Here is a 1,284-nt window from a genome sequence, read left to right as displayed (position 1 = left end):
CACATCCTGGCGGGACACCCGGGGTGGAAAGAGACATATAGGGCGATAACAAATAGGTTTTATAGGAAGTCCGTACGGGAATCTACTCGGCGCTACGTGGCGGCCTGCCACATAAGCGCGTGTAATAAACCGTTAAATAATAAAATCGATGTTCACCGTCAGTTTCGGTGTTTAGACGCGAAACTAAAAGTCCGGGAAATTGGGCATTAACCGTGAGTTCTGATAGTAAGCCGTGGGTTCCGGCAAAATCGGACATGAACACGGATGCCGATAAATCGAAAAGACGTGCGTTTGCTGTCGGGGACCAGGTTTTCGTGAAAGTACACCCTCTCACCAACGCCGATCAGGTTTTCACGCGAGCTTCGTCGCGAAGTGGTCGGGTCCCATCGCACATCAGGAAAAACTGGGGAAAATGGTTTTCTGGACGGATCAGAACCCACCGCGCAAAGTGCACGTCTCCACTTTAAAACCCTCTCATACGAACTGATATTCGTCCCGCAGTCGGCCAAGTCGTGCGAAAAATAAAAAAAAAAACTGTAGTGGTATCACAGTTGGTTTTTGCAATATTTTTCTTTCTTGTGTTAGATAATAAATTGTCGTTATTCCATAGATGTCATACGAAGGGAATGCACCCGCGGAGCTCCGGGACAACCGTTGGCGTCCGAGTTGGAACCACCTGAATTTGAGCTTGGAGGACATGGTGCGGCAGACCACCGCCCAACTCCACCTCCTACGACGAACACAGGACACGCTGATCAGGCTGGGGGCGGTGTTTCCGTCGGACACCACGCCGCAGGGATTGTCGGTGCACCAAATCGGTGACGTAGACACGGCGGTACTGCAAGCCTACCCCTGTTTGTGGGCCGCGTACGAAAGGGGATGGCACGATCACGTGCGGGCAGCTCCGGACCATCCACCGGTACCGACGGACCGCCAGCCCGTATCGGGACCAGTCCGTCACGCACAGTGGACGGTCCGGAGTGCTACAACGCAAGAATGTCCAGCACACCAAGTGCAACCGGCTTCCGGGAGGCCGGCCCAGCAACGACAGTGGAAACCAACGGCCATAGTACAACCACGCCAGCAGCAGTCGACTCCGCAGCCGCCTTCCCACCGACCACAGACACAGCCTCAGACTTTTCAGCCGCGTCCACAACAACGGGTCCGGCCGCCGACCGCTGGCATCACCGGACCCGACATCCGGTTCCCGCGTCCACGACCATCGGCTCTGCAACAGCGGGTCCGGCCGCCGACCGCTGCCATCACCGGACCCGGCATCCGGTT

The 1,284-nt window shown here is 56.2% G+C and overlaps 1 protein-coding gene across 1 annotated transcript in view; it reads left to right on the top strand.

Moving 5' to 3' along the window:
• Nucleotides 1–284: 284 nt before the first annotated feature.
• LOC112681057 (extensin-like) overlaps nt 285–1,284 on the top strand; it is a gene marked incomplete at its 5' end in the record, with an annotated part of 1,353 nt that continues 353 nt past the window's right edge. The window contains 1 exon segment of the mRNA XM_025551317.1: nt 285–1,284. Coding sequence (XP_025407102.1) covers nt 611–1,284 — 674 coding nt within the window.

The sequence above is a fragment of the Sipha flava genome, unplaced genomic scaffold (assembly GCF_003268045.1).
Source record: "Sipha flava isolate LNK unplaced genomic scaffold, YSA_version1 18483_pilon_pilon, whole genome shotgun sequence".
NCBI lineage: Eukaryota > Metazoa > Arthropoda > Insecta > Hemiptera > Aphididae > Sipha > Sipha flava.
This window is presented reverse-complemented; position numbering and strand designations above follow the sequence as displayed.